We start from the raw sequence: 23,756 nt of genomic DNA, 5'->3' as shown, positions 1-23,756 counted from the left end.
GCAGGTGCATACATTTGGGCACCCTTGTCATTTTATTGATTTGAATACATTTAGCACTAATTATTGGAACACAAAATTGGTTTGGTAAGCTCATTGACACTTGACCTCCTTACACAGGTGAATCCAATCACGAGAAAGGGTATTTAAGGTGCCATTTGCAAATGTTTCACCTCTTTGCATCTCTTCTAATGAGTGGCAACATGGGACCCTCTAAACAACTCTCAAATAACCTGAAAACAAAGATTGTTCAACATCATGGTTTAGGGAAAGGATACAAAAAGCTATCTCAGAGATTTCAGCTGTCAGTTTCCACTATGAGAAACATAGTGAGGAAATGGAAGACCACAGGCACAGGACTAGTTAAGGCCCGAAGTGGCAGGCCAAGAAAAATCTCAGATAAGATGAAAGGAAGGATGGTGAGAACAGTCATAGTCAACCCACAGACCTGCTCCAAAGACCTACAACATGATCTTGCTGCAGATAGTGTCTCTGTGTATCGTTCAACTATACAGCGCACTTTGCACAAAGAGATGCTGTAATGCAGACGAAACCTTTTCTGCATACACGCCACAAACAGAGTCACTTGAGGTATGCTAAAGCACATTTTGACAAGCCAGCTTCATTTTGGAATAAGGTGCTGTGGACTGAAGAACCTAAAACTGAGTTATTTATAAAAAGAACACAGCATTCCAAGAAAAAAACACTTGTTACCAATAGTAAAATTTGGAGGTGCTTCCTTCATGCTGTGTGGCTGTGTGGCCAGTACAGGTACTGGGAATCTTGTTAAAGTTGAGGGTTACATGGATTCCAGTCAATATCAGCAGATTCTTGAGAACAATGTTCAAGAATCTGTGACAAAGTTGAAGTTGCGCCGGGGCTGGATCTTTCAACAAGACAATGACCCTAAACACTGCTCAAAATCTACTAAGGCATTCATGCAGAGGAACAAGTACAATGTTCTGGAATGGCCATCTCAGTCCCCAGACCTGAATATTATTGAAAATCTGTGGTGTGATTTTAAGCGGTCTGTCCATGCTCGGAAACCAACACACCTGAGATATTTTGTAAAGAAGAATGGTCCAAAATACCTTCAACCAGAATCCAGACTCTCATTGGAACCTATAAGAAGTGTTTAGAGGCTGTTATTTCTGCAAAAGGAGGATCTACTAAATATTGATGTATTTTTTTTCTGTTGGGGTGCCCAAATTTATGTACCTGCCCAATTTTGTTTAAAGAATTATTGCACACTTTCTGTAAATCCTATAAACTTCATTTCACTTCTCAAATGTCAGTGTTTGTCTGCTATATGATATACAGTATTTAACTGAAATTGCTGATCCAAGCATCCAGTGATTTATAAAGGAAAATCATGGAAATCATACAACTGTAGTTATACCATTTCATGTTGCATTTCTTTGATTTCAGACAGCAGATCGGGGCAGGGCGGCTTTGTTTTGCTGGTAGCCATTTTTCTTTTCTAGCAGAACTTCAGCTGTCTGCACTGTACTTGCACTAATTACTCGTGTTGAAGCAGCGTGTTTCTTTTTGTCGTCTCTCCTTCTCATTAGTACGTACAGGCAATGATTAGTTTCTCCAGCAGCAGCTCGTCTGAGGTGTCTGTCTTTAGGAGGTAAGGCTGCAGGTCGGGCTGCATAATGAATCGACTCTAGTAATGACCACTGAGGATTCTGTGAAGGACAGGCAGAGTGAGTTTGTCTTTTCCTTCAAGGTAGCTCCTTAACTGCAGGCCTGGTGTGGTCAGACTTGACAATGTCAGTCTACTTTTTTGACTCGGTTTGGCCTGATATCTTGAGATTGCTGAGCCACATAGAACTGTTCAGAGGTGTGTCTGACCTGCTCTTTACTGGAGTGCTGGAATTTGCAAGGATGGAAAAGTCATGCTTGTGTGGTCATTCATGACATTCTGTTTTTCTTGCAATGGCCATTGTAGGCCTTATCCACACAGAAACAAAATTTTCCCTATATGATCTTTTCCTTTGCTATTTTCAAAAAGTGATCTATAACACACCAATTCAAGAAATATATGTGTACGCACAAAACCACTGAAAACGGCTGAAAACACTGCAGTATGTATGCCAGGCCTGTATGTGGTGCTGTAACGCTCCGACAAAAAACATGAAAAAAAGTTGATGGCGAACACGAATGCTAAAACAGGACAAAAGACAACAAGGTCAAACTTCTGCTTTGAGTCACACTTGATTACGAATCGACTAAACTACCAGACATGACTGTTTGCCACTCATTGTAGTAGACTTGGTGCAGAGTATTTGGCTGTAGGTGCGTCAATGGGTGACAGGATAAAATCCCAGTAGACGCAATCCCAACTCCTTATTACAAAAGTGGACAAAATCCCAGTCTCATGAATAAATGTATATATATAAAATAGCCTGTATGTATGTATGTGGCACGATTTGTGTTCGGCGTGAATTTCCTGGTATGGTGACTGGGGGCACCGAGGCAGATGTCTTTGGGGCCCTTTAGTTGAAAGCGCACGTATGCACACACACACACACACACACACACACACACACACACACACACACACACACACACTAGATTAAAACACCACACACATTAAAGTGAAAGTTCTTTTTGCCTAAGAATTGTAGCAATAATGATTAAAGTTGAATTCTGTAAAAGATAAATAGATAAAGAGAATAGATTAAAGCATTAAATTATTGGTTGTCCAGTAACCATTAAGAATTAAAGTAAAAGTTCTTTTTGTTTAACATTTCTAGCAATAATGACTAAAGCTGAATTCTGTAATAGATCTGTAGATCTGCCCAGTAACCATAAAGAATTAAAGTGAAAGTTCTTAAGTACAGAAGTGACTTCAAATCATCAAGGTACATAAGTGACTTCTTTGGGGCCTTTGTTTTGAAAAACGCATGTGCGCAAACACTCGTATACACACACACACACACACACACTAGATTAAAGCATCACACACACATTAAAGTAATAATGATTAAAGCTGAATTTGGTAATAGATAAACAGGTAAAGAGAATAGATTAAAGCATTAAATTATTGGTTGCCCAGTAACCATAAAGGATTAAAGTGAAAGTTATTTTGTCTAAGATTTCTAGCAATAATAATTAAAGTTGAATTCTGTAATAGATAGTTAAAGAGAATAGATTAAAGCATTAAATTATTGGTTGCTTAGTAACCATAAAGAATTAAAGTGAAAGTTTTTTGTCTACGATTTCTAGCAATAATGATTAAAGTTGAATTCTGTAATAGATTTATAGATTATTTCGACCAGTAATGATTAAAGGTGAATTCTGTAATAGATAAATAGATAAAGAGAATAGATTAAAGCATTCAATTATTGGTTGCCCAGTAACCATAAAAGATAAATTGATAAAGAGAATAGATTAAAGCAGTGGTTCTCAAACTTTTAATACTGTGTACCACCTGAGAAACAATTCAGCTGTGTGAGTACCACCATGATGACCGATTTTAAAATATAGCCATATATGCCTTCTCAATTAGCTTTAAACACACAGGAGAGATGTTTATTCCTTATTGTGGTTATTTATTGTTACCTGAATTGTTACCTTACTGAATCAGACTATGTGGCACCAAGTCCAACTTTTTGCTGCCTTCTCCCCACACATGATGTGTGTTATTTTTTTAGCAAGCGGTAGACATAGCTTCGAGCAGATGGTGTGTGGCTCACCTGACCTAGCTATGAGCAGGCTAGCTTCGTAGGAAGCATCCTGTGCGTCGGCTGAGGGTGCAGTACAGGAACGAATGGCGGACTTTGGCTGCTTCAGCTCATCACGTTTTCTTCGAAAAAAGTCCACCGGCTTGTCTTTTAAAGTCAGGTGTTTAGTATGTAGGTGCCGTTTGAGATTGGCTGGTTTCATTGAGTCGTTGCACAGTACTTCAGAACACACAACATATTGTGGCTTTGGTTCTTCCTCAGTCCCGCTCCAAAAGAACCCGAGCTCGAGATATGTTGGGTCATATTTTCGTGCAGCTTTGCGGTGCTTTCTGTTCGAAGAATCCGCGGGCATTTCAGGGTCAGAGTTGCATCTTTCGTTAGCACTTGAAGTAGTGCTACTCGGTTCTGCTTCCACATTGCTCGAACCAATATCCTCTCCATCCTGATCTGCAACTTTTCTTTTCTCTGTCTTTTTCTCTCCACTTAGCCACAGTTTTAAACTCATTTCGACGTTAGAACATTACATTTATTTACCCTTCACATTTACGTTTCTGTTCCTGCTCGCACCAACAATTTGAAGTGAGTGATCCCATGATTCCGTGCAGCCTGTACATGCCTATGTAAGCAGAGTACGTTTGCAACAAATATTTTTTAAAAGACACCATTTTAATTATCTCAAGCTACACATTTCGTTTGAAACATTGTATTTATACAACCCCTGGCAAAAATTATGGAATCACCGGCCTCGGAGGATGTTCATTCAGATCACAGACATGACACAAAACTAAAGTCATTTCAAATGGCAACTTTCTGGCTTTAAGAAACACTATAAGAAATCAAGAAAAAAAGATTGTGGCAGTCAGTAACGCTTACTTTTTTAGACCAAGCAGAGGAAAAAAATATGGAATCACTCAATTCTGAGGAAAGAATTATGGAAATCACCCTGTAAATTTTCATCCCCCAAATTAACACCTGCATCAAATCAGATCTGCTCATTGACATTGACCCTATGCCATGACATTGACCCTATGTGTCTTTTTGTAAGGAATGTTTTTGCAGTTTTTGCTCTATGGCAAGATGCATTATCATCTTGAAAAATGATTTCATCATCCCCAAACATCCTTTCAATTGTCCAAAATATCAACATAAACTTGTGCATTTATTGATGATGTAATGACAGCCATCTCCCCAGTGCCTTTACCTCACATGCAGCCCCATATCATCAATGACTGTGGAAATGTACATGTTCTCTTCAGGCAGTCATCTTTAGAAATCTCATTGGAACGGCACCAAACAAAAGTTCCAGCATCATCACCTTGCCCAATGCAGATTCAAGATTCATCACTGAATATGACTTTCATCCAGTCATCCACAGTCCACAATTGCTTTTCCTTAGCCCATTGTAACCTTGTTTTTTTCTATTTAGGTGTTAATGATGCCTTTCGTTTAGCTTTTCTGTATGTAAATCCCATTTCCTTTAGGCGGTTTCTTACAGTTCGGTCACAGATGTTGACTCCAGTTTCCTCCCATTCGTTCCTCATTTGTTTTGTTGTACATTTTTCGATTTTTGAGACATATTGCTTTAAGGTTTCTGTCTTGACGCTTTGATGTCTTCCTTGGTCTACCAGTATGTTTGCCTTTAACATCCTTCACATGTTGTTTGTATTTGGTCCAGAGTTTAGACACAGCTGACTGTGAACAACCAACATCTTTTGCAACATTGCGTGATGATTTACCCTCTTTTAAGAGTTTGATAATCCTCTCCTTTGTTTCAACTGACATCTCTCGTGTTGGAGCCATGATTCATGTCAGCCCACTTGGTGCAACAGCTCTCCAAGGTGTGTTCACTCCTTTTTAGATGCAGACTAACAAGCAGATCTGATATGATGCAGGTGTTAGTTTTGGGAATGAAAATTTACAGGGTGATTCCATAATTCTTTCCTCAGAATTGAGTGATTCCATATTTATTTCCTCTGCTTGGTCTAAAAAAGTAACCGTTACTGACTGCCACAATCTTTTTTTCTTGATTTCTTATAGTGTTTCTTAAAGCCAGAAAGTTGCCATTTTAAATTACTTTAGTTTTGTGTCATGTCTGTGATCTGCTTTTTTTCTACAAAATTAAACAACTGAATGAACATCCTCAGAGGCCGGTGATTCCATAATTTTTGCCAGGGGTTGTAATGCATTGTATTTTTCCGATTTTTTTTTTAAGTGAAAATCTGGAAAAAATGTGGAAAATCATGACATTCCCCCGTGTACCACCAGAGAGCGCTCGCATACCACTGGTGGTACGCGTACCACAGTTTGCGCACCACTGGATTAAAGCATTCACCCAGTAACCATAAAAAATTAAAGTGAAAGTTCTTTTTGTCTACGTTTTTGAGCAATAACGATTAAAGCTGAATTCTGTAATAGATTTATAAATTATTTGTAGCAATAATGATTAAAGCTGAATTCAGCAATAGATAAATAGATAAAGAGAACAGATTAAAGCATTAAATTATTGGTTGCCCAGTAACCATAAAGAATTAAAGTGAAAGTTATTTTTGTCTAACATTTCTAGCACACGAGTAAAGCTGAATTCTGTAATAGATGTATAGACAGGTATGCACATAACCCGTACTCATGGTGCTTGTGCGTGCTAAAAATAAATGATGCGCAGCAGAAAACACAAAGGAAGTGCTTCATAAGAGGAAAGCAATGACAGACTGTAGAAAGAGTGTTATGCATGCATCAGTGATGTTTAGCACACATGAGCACAATGAGTACCAGTTATGTGCATCCCTGGGTATAGAGTATTTCTAGCTATAATGATTAAAGCTGCTTCCTGTAATAGATAAATAGATAAAGAGAATAGGTTAAAGCATTAAATTACTTGTTGCCCAGTAACCATAAAGAAGTAAAGTGAAAGTTATTTTTGTCTAACTTTTCTAGCAATAATGATTAAAGCTGAATTCTGTAATAGATAAATACAGTTGTGCTCAAGAGTTTACATACCCTGGCAGAATTTTTGCTTTTTTGGCCATTTTTAAGAGAATATGAATGACAACACAAAAACTTTTTTTCACTCATGGTTAGTGGTTGGGTGAAACCATTTATTGTCAAACAACTGTGTTTCCTCTTTTTAAATCAAAATGACAAGAGAACTACACAAATGACCCTGATCCAAAGTTTACATACCCCTGTTCTTAATACTTTGTATTCCCCCTTTAACATCAGTGACAGCTTGGAGTCTTTTGTGGTGGTTGTGGTCGAGGCTCTCTGATGGTGAAGCTGCCACTGAATATGTCTTGGACTTTATTTACATTAATTAAAAAGAAATACAAACAATATGGCACTCTATGGTAAATCTGCATGGAGTAGACAGTTCTCAAAAACTGAGTGACTGTGCAAGAAGGAGAAGAGTGAGGAAAGCCACCAAGACGCCCAGACAACCCAGAAGAAGTTATAGGCTTACGTGGCTGTAATTGGAGAAATTGTGCACAGTGCAAGTTTTGCATTTTGTATCACCAGTTATCCATCTTCATGATGAAGTGGTATAGAGGAGGATTTTCTTAAAAAGAAGACTTGAAAGTTTAGCTACAAATTGCCAGAAGGTACAGCCTGGATTTGATCTGTTTTGGTGCTCTACTCCACTATGAAGCTAAGAGTAGTGATGAAAAATGCAAAGCTTGCACTGTGCACAATTTCTCCAATCACAGCCACAGAAGCCTATAACTTCTTCTGTGTTGTCTGGGTATCTTGGTGGCTTTCCTCACTCTTCTCCTTCTTTCACAGTCACTCAGTTTTTGAGAACCAACTTTCAAGCTCTATCCTATTTAATGGAGAGATATATTTTGTTGGAGTGTACTCGCTTTGCAGTGGGTATATATAAAATAAAATAGGGCTAGGATTAGTGTTAGGCTTAAGGTTAGGGTTAGGTTAGGGTTAAGGTTAGAGTTCATGTTTGGGTTAAGGTTATGATTAGGGTTAGTGTTAGTGTACGGGTTAGTGTTAGTGTAAGGGTTAGTGAGGGTTAAGGTTAGGGTTAGTGCCAGGATGGTGACATACACTCCAGTCAGTTTTCCATCCTCGGATAATGTGTCACACTGAACAAAGTGAAACATTAGTGCACTTCATTCAAAGTACTTATTTACATTGGTCTAAAGGAAAATTGTGGTTTCCAGTTGAAATCTGCTGGAATCACTTTACCAAATCATGAATATACAATGTAAAAAAAAATAGCTGTAACAAATTCCATCCATTTTTTTAAGTTGATTTAAAGTATTATTATTATTATTATTATTATTATTATTATTATTATTATTATTTATTATTATTATTATTTTTTTTTTTTTTAGTGCAGGATGAAGACATACACTCCCGGCAGTTTTCCATGATCTTGGGATAATGTGCGAGAATGGAACACACTCCACTGAATTTTCCTTGTTCCTGGGATAATGTGCCAGGATGGTGACATACACTCCAGTCAGTTTTCCATCCTCGGATAATGTGTCACACTGAACAAAGTGAAACATTAGTGCACTTCATTCAAAGTACTTATTTACATTGGTCTAAAGGAAAATTGTGGTTTCCAGTTGAAATCTGCTGGAATCACTTTACCAAATCATGAATATACAATGTAAAAAAAAAATAGCTATAACAAATTCCATCCATTTTTTTTTAAGTTGATTTAAAGTATTATTATTATTATTATTATTATTTTTATTTTTTTTAGTGCAGGATGAAGACATACACTCCCGGCAGTTTTCCTTGTTCCTGGGATAATGTGCCAGGATGGAGATATACACTCCAGTCAGTTTTCCATCATCCTAGGATAATGTGCCAGGATGGAGATATACACTCCAGTCAGTTTTCCATCATCCTAGGATAATGTGCCAGGATGAAGACATACACTCCACTGAGTTTTCCATAATCCTGGATAATGTTCCAGGATGGAGACATACACTCCACTGAGTTTTCCATGATCCTAGGATAATGTGCCAAGATGGAGACATACACTCCACTGAGTTTTCCATGATCCTAGGATAATGTGCCAGGATGGAGATATACACTCCAGTCAGTTTTCCATCATCCTAGGATAATGTGCCAGGATGAAGACATACACTCCACTGAGTTTTCCATAATCCTGGATAATGTTCCAGGATGGAGACATACACTCCACTGAGTTTTCCATGATCCTAGGATAATGTGCCAGGATGGAGACATACACTCCACTGAGTTTTCCATGATCCTAGGATAATGTGCCAGGATCAATCAATCAATCAATCAATTTTTGTATATAGCGCCAAATCACAACAAACAGTTGCCCCAAGGCGCTTTATATTGTAAGGCAAGGCCATACAATAATTATGTAAAACCCCAACGGTCAAAACGACCCCCTGTGAGCAAGCACTTGGCTACAGTGGGAAGGAAAAACTCCCTTTTAACAGGAAGAAACCTCCAGCAGAACCAGGCTCAGGGAGGGGCAGTCTTCTGCTGGGACTGGTTGGGGCTGAGGGAGAGAACCAGGAAAAAGACATGCTGTGGAGGGGAGCAGAGATCAATCACTAATGATTAAATGCAGAGTGGTGCATACAGAGCAAAAAGAGAAAGAAACAGTGCATCATGGGAACCCCCCAGCAGTGTACGGCTATAGCAGCATAACTAAGGGATGGTTCAGGGTCACCTGATCCAGCCCTAACTATAAGCTTTAGCAAAAAGGAAAGTTTTAAGCCTAATCTTAAAAGTAGAGAGGGTGTCTGTCTCCCTGATCTGAATTGGGAGCTGGTTCCACAGGAGAGGAGCCTGAAAGCTGAAGGCTCTGCCTCCCATTCTACTTTCAAACCCTAGGAACTACAAGTAAGCCTGCAGTCTGAGAGCGAAGCGCTCTATTGGAGTGATATGGTACTACGAGGTCCCTAAGATAAGATGGGACCTGATTATTCAAAACCTTATAAGTAAGAAGAAGAATTTTAAATTCTATTGTAGAATTAACAGGAAGCCAATGAAGAGAGGCCAATATGGGTGAGATATGCTCTCTCCTTCTAGTCCCCGTCAGTACTCTAGCTGCAGCATTTTGAATTAACTGAAGGCTTTTTAGGGAACTTTTAGGACAACCTGATAATAATGAATTACAATAGTCCAGCCTAGAGGAAATAAATGCATGAATTAGTTTTTCAGCATCACTCTGAGACAAGACCTTTCTGATTTTAGAGATATTGCGTAAATGCAAAAAAGCAGTCCTACATATTTGTTTAATATGCGCTTTGAATGACATATCCTGATCAAAAATGACTCCAAGATTTCTCACAGTATTACTAGAGGTCAGGGTAATGCCATCCAGAGTAAGGATCTGGTTAGACACCATGTTTCTAAGATTTGTGGGGCCAAGTACAATAACTTCAGTTTTATCTGAGTTTAAAAGCAGGAAATTAGAGGTCATCCATGTCTTTATGTCTGTAAGACAATCCTGCAGTTTAGCTAATTGCTGTGTGTCCTCTGGCTTCATGGATAGATAAAGCTGGGTATCATCTGCGTAACAATGAAAATTTAAGCAATACCGTCTAATAATACTGCCTAAGGGAAGCATGTATAAAGTGAATAAAATTGGTCCTAGCACAGAACCTTGTGGAACTCTATAATTAACTTTAGTCTGTGAAGAAGATTCCCCATTTACATGAACAAATTGTAATCTATTAGACAAATATGATTCAAACATATTTGTATAAAAATACAAATATTTTTTACAGTTCAAACTGGTCACATATCGATTTGGTTTTCAGTGCTTTGGCAGGGGGAGAGAAGCTGCAGAGAGGTGTGTAAGACTACAACTCTGCTTCCTGGTCCCAACCCTGGATAGTCACGGTTTGGAGGATTTAAGAAAATTGGCCAGATTTCTAGAAATGAGAGCTGCTCCATCCAAAGTGGGATGGATGCCGTCTCTCCTAACAAGACCAGGTTTTCCCCAGAAGCTTTGCCAATTATCTATGAAGCCCACCTCATTTTTTGGACACCACTCAGACAGCCAGCAATTCAAGGAGAACATGCGGCTAAACATGTCACTCCCGGTCTGATTGGGGAGGGGCCCAGAGAAAACAACAGAGTCCGACACTGTTTTTGCAAAGTTACACACCGATTCAATGTTAATTTTAGTGACCTCCGATTGGCGTAACCGGGTGTCATTACTGCCGACGTGAATTACAATCTTATCAAATTTATGCTTAGCCTTAGCCAGCAGTTTCAAATTTCCTTCAATGTCGCCTGCTCTGGCCCCTGGAAGACAATTGACTATGGTTGCTGGTGTCGCTAACTTCACATTTCTCAAAACAGAGTCGCCAATAACCAGAGTTTGATCCTCGGCGGGTGTGTCGTTGAGTGGGGAAAAACGGTTAGAGATGTGAACGGGTTGGCGGTGTACACGGGGCTTCTGTTTAGGGCTACGCTTCCTCCTCACAGTCACCCAGTCAGCCTGCTTTCCCGGCTGCTCGGGATCTGCCAGGGGGGAACTAACGGCGGCTAAGCTACCTTGGTCCGCACCGACTACAGGGGCCTGGCTAGCTGTAGAATTTTCCACGGTGCGGAGCCGAGTCTTCAATTCGCCCAGCCTGGCCTCCAAAGCTACGAATAAGCTACACTTATTACAAGTACCGTTACTGCTAAAGGAGGCCGAGGAATAACTAAACATTTCACACCCAGAGCAGAAAAGTGCGGGAGAGACAGGAGAAGCCGCCATGCTAAATCGGCTAAGAGCTAGTAGCTATGCTAAGCTAGCGGATTCCTAAAAACACGCAAAGTGAATAATGTGTAAATAATTTAGAGGTGATTCAGCAGAAGGAGTGCTTTAGTTAAGGCACGTAAAGATTACACTGGGAAACAAATCGTAATCTAGATAACTAGATCAATCTAACTGCGCAGATTAAACAGCTAACAGATACAGAAAAACACCGCTGTGCTCCGGAACAGAAAGTGATACAATACCGCAGTGAGAGCCAACCACCAGTAAGTGAAACGGCCAGACGGAGACATACACTCCACTGAGTTTTCCATAATCCTAGGATAATGTTCCAGGATGGAGGCATACACTCCACTGAGTTTTCCATAATCCTAGGATAAGGTTCCAGGATGGAGGCATACACTCCACTGAGTTTTCCATAATCCTAGGATAAGGTTCCAGGATGGAGGCATACACTCCACTGAGTTTTCCATAATCCTAGGATAATGTTCCAGGATGGAGGCATACACTCCACTGAGTTTTCCATAATCCTAGGATAAGGTTCCAGGATGGAGGCATACACTCCACTGAGTTTTCCATAATCCTAGGATAAGGTTCCAGGATGGAGGCATACACTCCACTGAGTTTTCCATAATCCTCGGATAAGGTTCCAGGATGGAGGCATACACTCCACTGAGTTTTCCATAATCCTAGGATAAGGTTCCAGGATGGAGGCATACACTCCACTGAGTTTTCCATGATCCTAGGATAATGTGCCAGGATGAAGACATACACTCCACTGAGTTTTCCATGATCCTAGGATAATGTGCCAGGATGAAGACATACACTCCACTGAGTTTTCGGATAATGTGCCAGGATGAAGACATACACTCCACTGAGTTTTCGGATAATGTGCCAGGATGAAGACATACACTCCACTGAGTTTTCCATGATCCTAGGATAATGTGCCAGGATGAAGACATACACTCCACTGAGTTTTCCATGATCCTGACTCTTTCAGATGCACAGCCTCAGTGAGCAGGATGCTGTCGTCCCTCGGCCTCGTGGGAATTTGCCTAAATTGTGTGCACTCGGCATGGCTGCCATCACTATAGGACCTGACGTGTTTTCCTCACCTGAACGGATATTTAACTTGGTTGCCATGGCAACCCTCATGTTAACCCTGGGCCCTGTGGTGTACGGATTCTGCCAGCTGACAGAGGAGCTGCTGCACCACGCAAACACCAGGTGAGTGTGTGTGTATGTGTGTGTGTGTTCATCTATTTAGATTGGTCTGCTGAAAAGTCTGACTAGGCAGGTAGGTGAAATATTTGTTCTTCTTATCCACCAAGCTGTCAAGCTGTGGTACTTTGATACACGGTGGTTTTATTAGCACTTGTTCTTCTCCCTCGTCTTTCCTGTCTTTGTGCACTAATTTGCAAATTACATGGGTGAAACAGGAAGTATACTGATGAAGCAAGACAAACAAAAAATGTTATCAGCATGGCACGTGTGCACTGCAACATGTTGTGACACAGGCTCGGACTAGTAATCTGTGATTTTGGGCATTTGCCCGGTGGGCTGGCCGTCCCATATTTATAGAGATTATGGAAATATACAGTGTTCTCGAATCATGCGCTGCTGTCAACACAAGGAAAATCCGTGATTGGTGAAGCTACAGCATGTAATCGGCATAGCTGCAGAGCCACTTCCTGAATTTGTGTCAAAATAAAAGTTCTGTAGTGTTTCATACACGGCGCAGTCTTATTCTAGGTTTCAGTTTTGTTTCCGTTTCATCACACAACGGAGACTTACATTGAGCACAATGATTGACATGACCAACAGCCAATGACAGTGGAGAAGCATACAGGGTGGCCAATCAGATTGCAGGAAGAGCAGGCGGCCGCTCCCACCCCTGTGAATGGATTGAGTCCTCGGCACCTGGACTTCTCTCTGCTCTTCTACTGATACAAGGTTGGAATTGTTTCTTTTATCTTAATTAACTGTGCTTTACGTTTGTTAATCTTTAAATGCAACAGCTACGGACTTCAGCTCCTTAATTTGCTGCTGTGTGAATCCTAGCAGTGGTTACACATTACCTCTCTCTCTCTCGCTCTCTCACACACACACTTTGGAGACACAAAAACGTTTTTTTCCGCTTGTGTGCTTTTGCTTCCGTTTTGTCAGACCCGGCGCCAGAAAAAAAAAAAAAAAAATCACAGGGGGCGGGGTCGCCCCCCCCCCCCCCAACAAAAAAGTTGCACCGGAGGAGACATGTGCTCCTGGAAAGCGCGTGTATTTACGCTGCACCGTTGTAAGAGACTGACCAAGAGTGAAGAGTTATGACAGTATCTTTTTTAATTATTATTTGAACGTGTAGACACTCGGTCAAGTGATCTCTTGCATACCACAGAGCCGGTGTTCTGTCGAGATGAGGTGCGCCAACTTTCGACACTCTGAGCTGTGACGTACCTTCGTGTTGTCCAATAGGAACGACGCGTAGGGCCAAAACACGGAAGACTCGTGGCAGAAACCACGGATCTCTACAAAATGGATTGGACCAATCCGATTGGTGCAGAAACCACTGATCTGTACAAAACATTAACGTGTGACAGGACTGCTCATTTATAGAGCAGTTTTCTGAAGAAAAATCATTGGAAATGTTTTTTGTTGTTGTTACCTCAAAATTTCTGATTACTGTTAAAAAAAAAAAGTTTAGAACACTTGTAATTAAAACAGGTAAATAAATCAATAAATGGTTCTTTAGAAACCTTTCATCTGTATTAAAACCACCTGTTATTTCAGATTAGATAATTTCTTGTTTAACATAAGGAACCTCAGACATTTATTTTTACACAAATAAAATAACATGGAAACGTGTATATTTTTTGAAGTCTGGTAGATTATTTATATCTTATTTCAACCAGAAAAACAAACACTAAATAAATACAAATGTTTATTATAAATGCAAAAGGAAATAATTTAACAATGACTGCAGTGTGATTGTAAAGTAGGATTTCTGTGACATAAACCTCATGATGTTTTATATATATATATATATATATATATATATATACATATATATATATATATATATATATATATATATATATATATATATATATATATATATATATATATATATATATATATATATATATAGTCATTTAAACTTGTAATTTCGTCAAAATATGTAATTGCTTTTAATGTTATCAGGATCAAGGTGAAATGACAGTGAAAGTGTGTGTTTAGGTGTGTGTTCATGGTGTTTAGGTGTCTAGTATTTGTTCATTGGGGGTTCGGTATGGACGGGTGGGTGTGCGTGTTTGGGGGTGGATTCGTCGGGCCAATAGTGGGCTGGTCCAGAGGAAATATGCCAGGGCCGAAATTTGTTCCCAGTCCGACCATGTTGTCTCACACACACACACACACACACACACACACACACACACACACACACACACACACACACACACACACACACACACACACACACACACACACACACACACACACACACATTCATCTTCAGCCACTTATCCAAGATCAGGGTGCGGGGGGCTGGAGCCTATCCCAGCAAGTCATAGGACGTGAGGCAGGGTTCACCCTGGACAGGACACCAAGTCTGTCGCAGGGCCACATACAGACAAACACATTCATACCTACGGACAGTTTAAAGTTTCTAATCCACTGTGGGAGGAAGCCGGAGCACCCAGAGGGAACCCACACAAATACGGGGAGAACATGCAAACTCCACACAGAAAGGCCACAGGTGGGAATCGATCCTATGACCTTCTCACTGTTATCGTAAAAGTTGAATTTTTAATCAACTTCCTGAAAACTGTTCAGTTAAATTTATTTTATTTATACTCATATAGCACCAAATCACAACAAAGCTGCCTCAAGGTGCTTCACGTGAGTAAGGTCTAATCTTACCAACACAGGCGACAGTGGTAAGGAAAAACTCCCTCTGATGATAATGAGGAAGAAACCTCAAGCAGACCAGACTCAGAGGGGTGACCCACTGCTTAGGAATTATACAAGATTTTCTTAACAAACTGTAGAACAGGGATTAAAGCAATAATAATAATAATAATAATAATAATAATAATAATGCTTTTTTTCTAATGCAGCATCATATTACAAAAATACTTTAACCGAGATATTATTTAAATACTTCAGGATAAACACATTTCTAGAGCTATTACATCATTTAATACCAATTAAAATCTCAGGCTTGTAGCCATGATCTGAAGGGGGGGGTTCTTGGTGAAAGTGGACATTTGTCCATAGGGGGTCTGGGGCCACTCAGTCCCCCCTGAAATTTTGGGGGTTTTGATGTTCAGGGTTGCATTCTGGAGGGTTTTTTGTGCAACCTGATTGAGAGGTAAGATGGTTTTATAAGCACATATTACTTTATGTCATCCTCAGGTAGAGATTTTAGGAGTATTGTGAGAAAACAAAAAAACGTTAGTGTTTGTTGTTATGCATCGTGGGTCTGCAGCTGTTTTTAGATTAACCACAGTGAGGACACTCACAGAGACGCTCAGAGCAGACTTTGAAATGAAAAGTTTAAAAATATGCTTGTAAAACTCTGCACTGTGCTCGCTGTGTTGGTCGTCACTGCGCTCTGAGTAGGGATGGGTATTGATAAGATTTTATCGATATCAATGCCATTATTGATTCCGCTTATCGATCTGATTCCTTATCGATACCTCTTGTGAATTTTCTGTGTACTAAAAGTAGATTTTACAGGTTTTCTATGTCAACATTTTAAATTGGTCACTGGATCCTTGATCTCTGGACATAAATAAAAATAAATAAAATCTGTAGTTTTTGTCAAAAGCATTTCCTTTCATTTTGGCATGAATGTCTCTCCGTATCTCTGAGTTGAGCTCAGTCGGCTGCTGCACATCAGCGCAGGACGTCTGGTTTTGGGAGGAAAAAAAATGTTTTGATCGATTTGATAGTCTGTTTGTATTACAACATTTAGAAAGAGGTGTCAATTGATTTAAACAGTGTTTCACTTTGAAATGATTAATTCTGACTGGAATCTATCGTTCTAACTTGACTCGGCAGAGAGCCGCGCAGTGTTTGGAGCTGTGTGAACAGAACGGAGGACGATTCTTGTTTCTTTCTCCCAACAAGACAGGAGTCCCAGTTAGTAACTTTAATCCGCACAAAAGTGACTCACGATTGACATATTCAGGGATGAAAGTGGTGAAAAATAAAAAAAGGTCTAACCCAAAATTACCCCCAACACCACCCACATGAAAATGTTTGAATTCTAGAAGCTCTGAAATGCAATCTGGGACTATTCCAGACAATAAACTGCAGTGAGTGCAGCATCCATTTAGTGAGAAAAAACCCAACTTTCTTTATTCAAATTTATTCCAGTAGTATTCTGCTCTTACTAGGATGCAGCAGTTTTCTAACTTGGCAGATAATTCTGGAGGAAATCGCTGAAGAATTTAACAAACTGAAAATATGGTTTGACTGAAACAAATTGTCATTAAACTTAAATAAAAGGGATGAAGTGGAGGTGTAAGAGTCACTAGGTGTTCACAGGAAACATTTATTTATTTCTATATGTATTTATTTATTTTCATTGTTAGTTGTTTGTATCTTTTCTGTTGTTTTGTTTCATCAGGTTCTTTTTGTCTCTCTAAAATTGTATTGTAGCATTATTACTTATTATGAGTTACTATTATTATTATTGTTGTTGTTGCTATTATTATTAATATATGAATAAAAATAAATCAAAAAAATTACAATTTGACTCTTTTACAACAATGAACGCTGAGCCATTAATTATTATGCAGAAAACAAATGTGCTGAGATGCGAACAGCTTAATGCTAACTTTAATATTGAAAACGCCATAAACATGCTAAGGCGTTAGCATTGGCCCAGTTTTTAAGTTATAAAATACATCTATCAGCTGTTTCAGAAGACCATAACAGGTCGGTTTCACAGACCTGCTGCAGGGTTTGTAATCAATGTAGAGAAATGATCATTTTCCTGACAAACACCCTCAAAAAACAACGGCCACTCTGAAGGACCAATAAGGGAATCGTTAAGCAAAAAGGTTATTAATGTCGATGGATCGAATCATTTCTTAATGATACCCTAAAGGAACCGGTTCTCAATACCCATCCCTAGCTGCGAGCATAGACTCACAGCGGCTCCACCGCGACGCGCGGAATTCCTCCGCACGTCTGTCTCAATGTGCCGAAAAAGTGCAGATGTCCACATCTTCCGCAATTCCTGTGGAAGTCAGACGACGTCCCGGATCAACACAGCGTCCACCGCATGGCGCAAAGCAATGCTGTGATGAAGCCTCACAGGACATGTCCTGGCATGTCCAGGTCATGCACAATTTCTCGGATAGTCACATGACTGAAAAGCCACCGACAGCCGTCTGAAAGCCATCTGAAAGCCGTCCTGTGAGACCAACACGGAGGTGCTTTTGTCCTGCGCCATTCGCGGCTCTGTGGCGCATTCCTCCACTCCTCTTTCCATAAAAAAAAACTCCTGTAACAGTGGAATGTGCCGAAAAAGTCTTGATGTCCACGTCTTCTGCCATTTTTGTGGAAGTCAGACGACGTCCTGGATCAACAAAGCCTTCACGTTGGAAATGATCTGGTTATTTCAGCGGGGGTGTCAGCCTGTTGATTGGCGCTCGGAGTGCACCGCGCTCTCAGACACTGTGGGCGGTCTTTAAACCGGCTGGAGCACTCCTTAATCTGTGTAATCCCCATAAAATCGTCCCTGAAAGCCATTTGAATTTTCCGAATGGTTTCCACCTGGAGGTCTCTCACAGTTTCTGGAAAAATTTGATGCAGCAAAGCTTCAAATCGTTCAGACGTTTATTGGCAATAAAAATCTGCTGAGAGGGGTGGACCACTGCTCACACAAAGCGTGCTCACAGGCGAATGACACAACCGACAGGCGTGAAAAAACTCATGCATGCGCACGAAGGTTCAAGCTTGGCTGATGCAATCACACGTGATTCAAATCCATATGGTTTTTGCAAAAATAAAAAGGTCGGATACTTTTCTAATAGACCTCATATATAATGGATGGTGCATGCGTGATGTCACCCACTGATTTTCTATAGAGAACCAGAGGAGTCAAAATGAAGCCAGTGTCTGGGCTATGTTCTGTACTGCGCCATGTTCACAGCAGCTAAATGACAAATTCATTAATGCATAAATGGGTGGCGTGTATGTGGCTCTACTTGTAATGAAAGATGCCTGAATGCACCCCTCTCTTAAATCGGAACCACTTACCCTGGTTTCAGGTGTTTATTTTTTGGGTCTGCGCGGCGGTTTACCTTGTTGTGGACATTAAACGTGATGAGCTGTGTATTTTCTCAGGAATCATGTGTTACGTGAATCTGAGTGAACATACTGACAGCTGCTAAAAGTGCTAATGCTGTTAGCGCACAACATTAAATCCGACGAGAGCTTCACTCAGTGCGTCTACTGCAACAGAGACATCTGATCCATTAGGACATTTTACCACCCAGTGAGCCATATTATACCAGGTGTTTGACATAAAATACTCCAAACAAGCAGACAGTCTCCACGACCAGCCGCATCGAGTGGACTCTGAGCTGAAGACGAGACACAGAGACCCTCCGCTCAGCAGCCGCCAGCTGGCACTCAAAGGCACCACGCCCCCAATTATATAGAACTTTATAGCTTAAAGGTCTTAAACTAAGATGTTAGAAAAAAAGAGTCACCCACTTGACTGACACACTCAAACACACTGCTGCCTGCTTCCAGAGTGCCAACAGGACACAGAGACACACACAGGGACTCACGACCTAAAAATTGATATTTCAACATTTTAAATGCAGTAAATTTTATATCTTGTGTCCAGCCTTGAATTGTCATCAGGGCAGCGTCAGCGCATAATCTGCCTTTTGGCAGCCAAATTGATAGAAATCCATTTTAGTGATGGAGAGCTTTAGTCCTTGGAATAAACAGAAGACAGAAATGGGAAAAAACAAAAAACAAAAAAAAAACAACAAGAGAAACAAAAACAGAGTCCTTAATTAAAATTTAAAAACAGTCATCCTGAGTCTTTATTCTCTGGTAGGGCTTCCACTCATTGGTGCAGCAGGCAGGGCATCCTGAGGTCAGTTCAGTGCCCTGGGGTGCATCCCTGGGTCAGCATCCATTGAAGGTCTTGTCAGTGCCTCGGACAGAGAGAAAAAGAGCAGAATCAGTTGAGTGGAAAGAACTGCACCTAAGGTAGTTCACCAGCAGTAGGCCTACAGGGAAGTAGAGATTACTAAATTGGTCACCAGCAGCTAGCCCTGTGCTCACTAACAGACCCAAAATTTAGATATAGTGAGGCTGAGACCTGTTTCGCTGCTATTAATATGAATTTAAAGGACAGGAGTCATACTTCCATACTACGTCGTTATTTTAGTCATACAAAAGGGAGAAATTGAATGACTCCACAGAATCTGACTGTTATATCTTTGCATGGAGATCATTCCACAAGACAGGTGCATGATAAGAGAAGGCTCTGGAGCCTGCAGACTTTTTTTTTTTAACTTTAGTGACGCAAAGTAGTGCTGCATCCTGAGAAGGCAGAGTACGGGTTGCCACATAGAGTGTAATTAGGTCAGCTAGGTAGGGAGGTGCTAATCCATGCATAATTTTATAAATTACACCCCTGTCACACCTTGACAATTTAGCCAGCGTATGCTGACTGTATTAAAAATGCTGGCGTATGCTGGTCTATGTCTAATAAGTTTTGGGTAAGTTTTATATAAGTTAAGAGCATGTTGAAGCACGCTGATATACATCATAATACTGTGAGTACGTCAAAAAAAATTGGCATGCACAATATATTCAAAATATGACTCATACGTCCCGCATACACGGACCATAAGTTGTAGGTAAGTTATGTGATTGTTGACATACGTTTCTTGTAAGTTACTTATAAGTCAAAATATGCCCATTGATGCTGTCCATTGGCTGAACAAGTGAAAGCTGCAGTCCTTTTGCAAACAGTTTAGACTATTACAAATATTAAAACCATTAACACAGAAAATAAACATAAAGTCTTAAACTTACCTGTTCGTTTCAGTCGGATTCATCATCACAGCCGGATGAAAACTTATCAACATAAAGCGTCCTGATTTTGGAAAACGATGTCTGAAAATACTTTAGTTCATTATCATTGCTGAAGAAACGTAGTGTTTTAAAAGAGGTCTCTCTGTGTTTGTCTGCTCCCAGTATGCTCTCAGAGGACATCAGTGCTTTGTACCATAACAAGACAATTAACTTATTTTAAAAGTTGAAAGTGTCACAGTACCTCATTCATTCACGTCAGCATATAAGGCCCCTTTACACATAACACGAATGTGGAAGAAACAGGCCGAATGGGCGAAATTCAAAAAATTCCAGCCGCAGTCAGGAGGAACAGATGGTCAGACAGCCGTGTATGGATGCTGTACGACCACTGAGAATGTGAGCGGATGGCGTGGTGATGGTTTGATGCACGATCATGTGCACACGCACGAACGCAGTGTGACCATGGTGACAGGTATGATACCACATCGTGCTCTCACAGCAGTGGACGCAATTAAATGATGTACAAATGTTCAGAAATCAAAGAAAATGTGTAAGGACAAAATGGTGAGAGACTATAGAAGATTATAAGAACAACGAATGTACCGTTTAAATGTAAGGCAGTCATATTATTGGTAATGACGTATAATTGATGCTTGATGACTTGACGCTGGGAGGGCATCTGTGTTGGAACTGAGGAAACAAATGGATTTCTTTTTGTCTGTTAAAATATTTCATTCCTGTTATGAGGAGCAGAGAATACAAGAATTATCATCCTTATGTTCCTTTTTGTTCATGAGCCATGTCCATGGAAGTAAAGAAGGAATTAATGAAATTACATGAATGAGACAAAATGACATGAAATAAAAACATCCCATCCACCCTCCCTCGCACACGCAGTGACCAGAGGTCAGGTCAGCAAATTTCATGGCTGTTGCGGGCCACCTGCCTGGAGCAGCTATGTCCCACATGGACTTGAGGCGTCCATGGACTCACAACATGAACACAGCAGCCGGCCACACAGAGGGTCCGTATGTCCAGCTGTCCCTGGCTGGTTTGTGGGCACTGGACACTGCATCATGTAGACTGTCAGGTCCGTCGCCCTAACTGGACCTAGCACTTAAACTGTGCCTGAGATCGTATCCTGCAAAACACAATTTCTTAAAGCACAATCACACATAAAGAAGACAACTGTTAGACAGAGATCTCTTTTGTGAGCTTTGCACAAAGGGGAGAACCTTTGGAGAGCGCGTACAAACCTAAGACCAACCTTGCTTCTCCTGCTCCTCTCCGCCGCCCCTCCGGCGCTCTGCTCTTTTATTAGAAAAGAAAAATAAATCATAAACAATACAACGTAGCATCAGGGTACATTGTGTTTGGGGAAGGGAGGTGTGAACGGTTGCTTGTGAGTTATGGTTTCCTGTGAAACATGCTCGTTTCTTTCACCGAAAGCAGTAAGCAGTTAAGTTTCGATGTCAACAGAGTCCTGAAGCAATCTTTAGTTCATCACTATGGCTTAAGTGCAGCATATATGAATGGGTACATAATTATTATGATTAAATGAGTAAATGAAGTATAAAAGAATATAATTCAGACAGTAATAAATGTAGAATCCTTTAACAAGTCAGCTAAGACACATATTCTTTCAGTCTTGTGGCTGGTTTCACTCCCACATCACACAGATAACAGATAGTTGATACAGTTCATTTCACAAGAAACAGAAACTTAACTCAGACTACTTTTGATTACATTGAATATCATGTAAGCAGGCAATGATAAATTAAATAAATGATAACAACTCATAAAATCTCCATCATGGACTATACTCTCTCTTTCTGGGAATCAGTTGTTGACGGGCATGGCACAGCATGGTCAGCTTCTTCTGTGCTAGATGCTGAATGACATCCAAGCAGAGCAGCAATGTTGCAACCACGGTCAGATAGCAGTACAATCTCATCTTGACCGCCGTTCGGTTTCCAGCATGAGCATGACGCGAATGTGGAGTGCAGCATGTGCTGTGGCAGAACGGTTGTGCCAACTGCTGTACTAGGCGTTCGAGTGTGGCTCGGATAGTGCCCGTTTGAATCCTTCACGCGCCATTTGGTCTCATTCATGTTATGTGTGAAGGGGCCTTTACCACAGGCATCAGTCGATTCTTCAGCATTCTGCACACAGTGAAAATAAATCCCATGATCCACCAAGACAAAAATAAAATTCAATTAATTGAAAAAATGTTAAATTCCTCTGTTTGGGCTCCATGTGGAGGGGAGGAGCCATGCAAGAGTGTACATACACTTGGTGACGTGCTCACCAATATCTACGTGCTCCGCCTGCCAAATAAAAGTATTCTGCTGGTGGTGGAAATGCAAACCAAGCCAGACTTAACCGTTCCCACCCGTACCATTCTGACCCGGACCACTCGGTGGAAACGGGGCTGTTAGCATACACTGGCTAAATAATCATAGTGTGACAGGGCCGTTACTGACAGAACCTTAAAATCTGACCTCACGGATGAATTGGTGTTATAATGCCGACCTGTTACTGATAACATTATGATTCAGTCCACTGAGAGACTCCACGATTTTCCACTCTTTGTTATCTCCAGATATCGAGGTCAGCCCCTGCTGACCTATGTGTTGCCAGCTTGTGGTTTGGAGCTGAAGGTCCTACTGACTGCAGCCCTGGCAGGCCTGATGTTCTACCTGACAGCACATCCTCTGTCTTACGAAAGCCAGTGCTGGAGCTTCCTCTTCCTGCTCCCTGCCTCATATCTTGTGTTGAAAAGTGTAGGAGTCCTGGTGAGCGCCGCAGCAATGACACACTACAAACATCACAGGCTGTGTTCTTTTGCATGACTGTTACTTTATCAGCAGTACAACACACACGCACACACACACACAGATCACGTTAGACTGATCTCTGTGTGTGTTTCGAAATGCACCTCAAAATGCACCTTTTCTGATGTGGGCCGAATCATCATTCTGACACCATTTGGCCTCATTCTGGCTGTGTGTGATGGGGGTGTTAATATTTATACATTCCTGGATTTAAGGCCTGAAGCATATTCCAGAAAAGTTGGGATGGGAGTAATTTAGGACAAATAATGTTATGGATAAGACACGGAGTGAGGAGTGGTCCAGTATCTGACTGAACCCAGCATGAAATAATCAGAAGCAGTTCCAAAAAGAAAACATTTATTTTTCTCCCTTTTGTGCTATACATAAAATACTAATTAATTAAAGTTCTGGTGAGGTGAAAAGGCGGCGCGCTCTCTCAGCCGCCGA

At 40.6% G+C, this 23,756-nt stretch overlaps 1 protein-coding gene across 1 annotated transcript in view; it reads left to right on the top strand.

Moving 5' to 3' along the window:
* LOC117520519 (stimulator of interferon genes protein-like) overlaps positions 1 to 23,327 on the top strand; it is a 30,959-nt gene extending 7,632 nt beyond the window's left edge. Inside the window, exons 2-3 of the mRNA XM_034181848.1 lie at positions 12,404 to 12,630; positions 23,078 to 23,327. Coding sequence (XP_034037739.1) covers positions 12,404 to 12,630; positions 23,078 to 23,327 — 477 coding nt within the window. The remainder of the gene's footprint in view (positions 1 to 12,403; positions 12,631 to 23,077) is intronic.
* The last annotated feature ends 429 nt before the right edge of the window (positions 23,328 to 23,756 follow it).

This window comes from Thalassophryne amazonica, chromosome 11 (assembly GCF_902500255.1).
Source record: "Thalassophryne amazonica chromosome 11, fThaAma1.1, whole genome shotgun sequence".
NCBI classification, from domain to species: Eukaryota; Metazoa; Chordata; class Actinopteri; order Batrachoidiformes; family Batrachoididae; genus Thalassophryne; species Thalassophryne amazonica.
The sequence above is the reverse complement of the archived record's forward strand: the minus strand, read 5'-3'. Positions and strand labels throughout refer to the sequence as shown.